The 1,746-nt window shown below is 39.5% G+C and overlaps 1 protein-coding gene across 1 annotated transcript; it reads right to left on the reverse strand.

Annotated features, from left to right (window-relative positions):
- Window positions 1-908: 908 nt before the first annotated feature.
- Window positions 909-1,280, reverse strand: KCNE2 (potassium voltage-gated channel subfamily E regulatory subunit 2). Its single transcript, XM_007941265.2, has one exon. It carries the CDS (start codon window positions 1,278-1,280, stop codon window positions 909-911), a length of 372 nt encoding a protein of 123 aa, XP_007939456.1.
- Between the last annotated feature and the right edge of the window lie 466 nt (window positions 1,281-1,746).

Consider the following 1,746-nt stretch of genomic DNA (forward strand, 5'->3'; position numbering starts at 1 on the left):
GCAGTATCACTACAGAAGTAGATTGCCCCATCTTCCTTCCGAGGAGTGGCTGGTGGGTTTGAACTGCCAGCCTTCTGGTTAGCAGTCAAGTGCCTTAGCCACTATACTACCAGAGCTCCCGTCCAAACTTTAGGCTAACCATTTGCACCACCCAGGGACTCCATTGTGCTGTGTTGCTGTTGTTGTTAGGTGCTGATGAGTCAGCTCTGACTCCTAGCAACCCTATGTACAACAGAATGAAACACTACCCGGCCATGCACCATCCTCACAATCCCTGCTGTACTTGTGCTAGGTAGCTCCTAATGTTCCATTTCTTTCCTGGGGACTATTTGCCCTTGTGAAATCTTTATTCTATCTTAAGGCAAAGCTTCCAAATAAGTGAAATTCTAGGAAAACAATGCAATCCAAAGTAACCCCATGGTTTTGTTCAGTCATCACTTCAGAGTCTGAATTAATGCATTAATTAAATAAATATTCTTCTCTCAATATAGCGATCAAGTGCTAGATTGGTTCTGGATAATTTTTTTTTAAATTTATTTTAATAAACTGACTTAGTCACAGAAACAATAATGCTTAATGGGAACAAGATTTAATGATTTGTAAATCTCTATCTCAGGCACTGTATTTCACATTTGGCTTTATTTTCATTACTGACATTGATTAAAATGACATGTACATTCACAGAAAGATACAGAGGTCTTCAGCATGAAATATTGCCCCCAGGAGCAAGTATAAATCACTGCGATTGAGTGTCATCTGTTTTAGTTGATCTACCACATAGTCGCTATGAAAATTCTCAACAGATAGTAAGGAGCTTACTTTCTTGTAAGCAATAACAATTTCGATTCACTTCGTTACATCAGCATCTCTTCATATCCGGATGCTAGATGTTGGCTTTGGGTCTTTTATCAAGGAGATGTTTTGAACCCTGTTGCACCAATGTTCTCATGGATGGTGGTCCGTGAATCTTCTAGATTCAGAATCTGGCTTTTGTACTTTTCACGCCAGTCATCCACAATGTACTGGTGGTAGGGGTCGTTGGAGTGCTCTTGTCTCTTGGATTTCACCGTGCTTACCAGAATGGCTACAATGATGAAAGAGAACATCCCAATCATCACCATGAGGTACAAGATGACATAGTAGAAGTTCTCCGCATCAACCTTGGCTTGCAGGACCTCTTGCTCGGCTGTGGTGTTCCTGCGCCAGTTGTCCATATAAGTAATAAAAATCCTCTTGAAGACATCTTCCAGGGTCTGCGTCAGATTGGAAAAGGAAGGCATGTTTCCCTCCTGCTGCAATTTAAATGTTAAAATAGATGAACAAGGTTAACAATACAGATACTTTCCTCATTTAGCTACCTTAAGGGGGTGAAGGAGAAGGACTCAAGGAGAGAAGTAATATTATTTCTTCCTAATCTGGCTGGTGATTGACTGAATACATACTTTGCTATTCTTTGAACTGAAATACATATTTTATTCCTTTTTGACATACATGTTATATTTTACAATAAAATTTTAATCACTCACTCATGGTCCTTGAGTTTTCAAGGGTGTAAATCTTTAAGGAAACAGATTGCCTCATCTTTTTCCATGGAGTGGCTGGTGAGTTTGAACCACTGATCTTTTGGTTACCAGCCAAATGCCTTAACCACTACACCACCAGAGCTCCTTAAAATTTTAATAGATGGCATAACACTATATGTAATATGCTACCAATTTTGTTTTTATATACACGTAGTCCCCATCT

This window comes from Orycteropus afer, unplaced genomic scaffold (genome assembly GCF_000298275.1).
Source record: "Orycteropus afer afer isolate SDZICR_OR568_19922 unplaced genomic scaffold, OryAfe1.0 scaffold00078, whole genome shotgun sequence".
In the NCBI taxonomy this organism is placed as follows: domain Eukaryota; kingdom Metazoa; phylum Chordata; class Mammalia; order Tubulidentata; family Orycteropodidae; genus Orycteropus; species Orycteropus afer.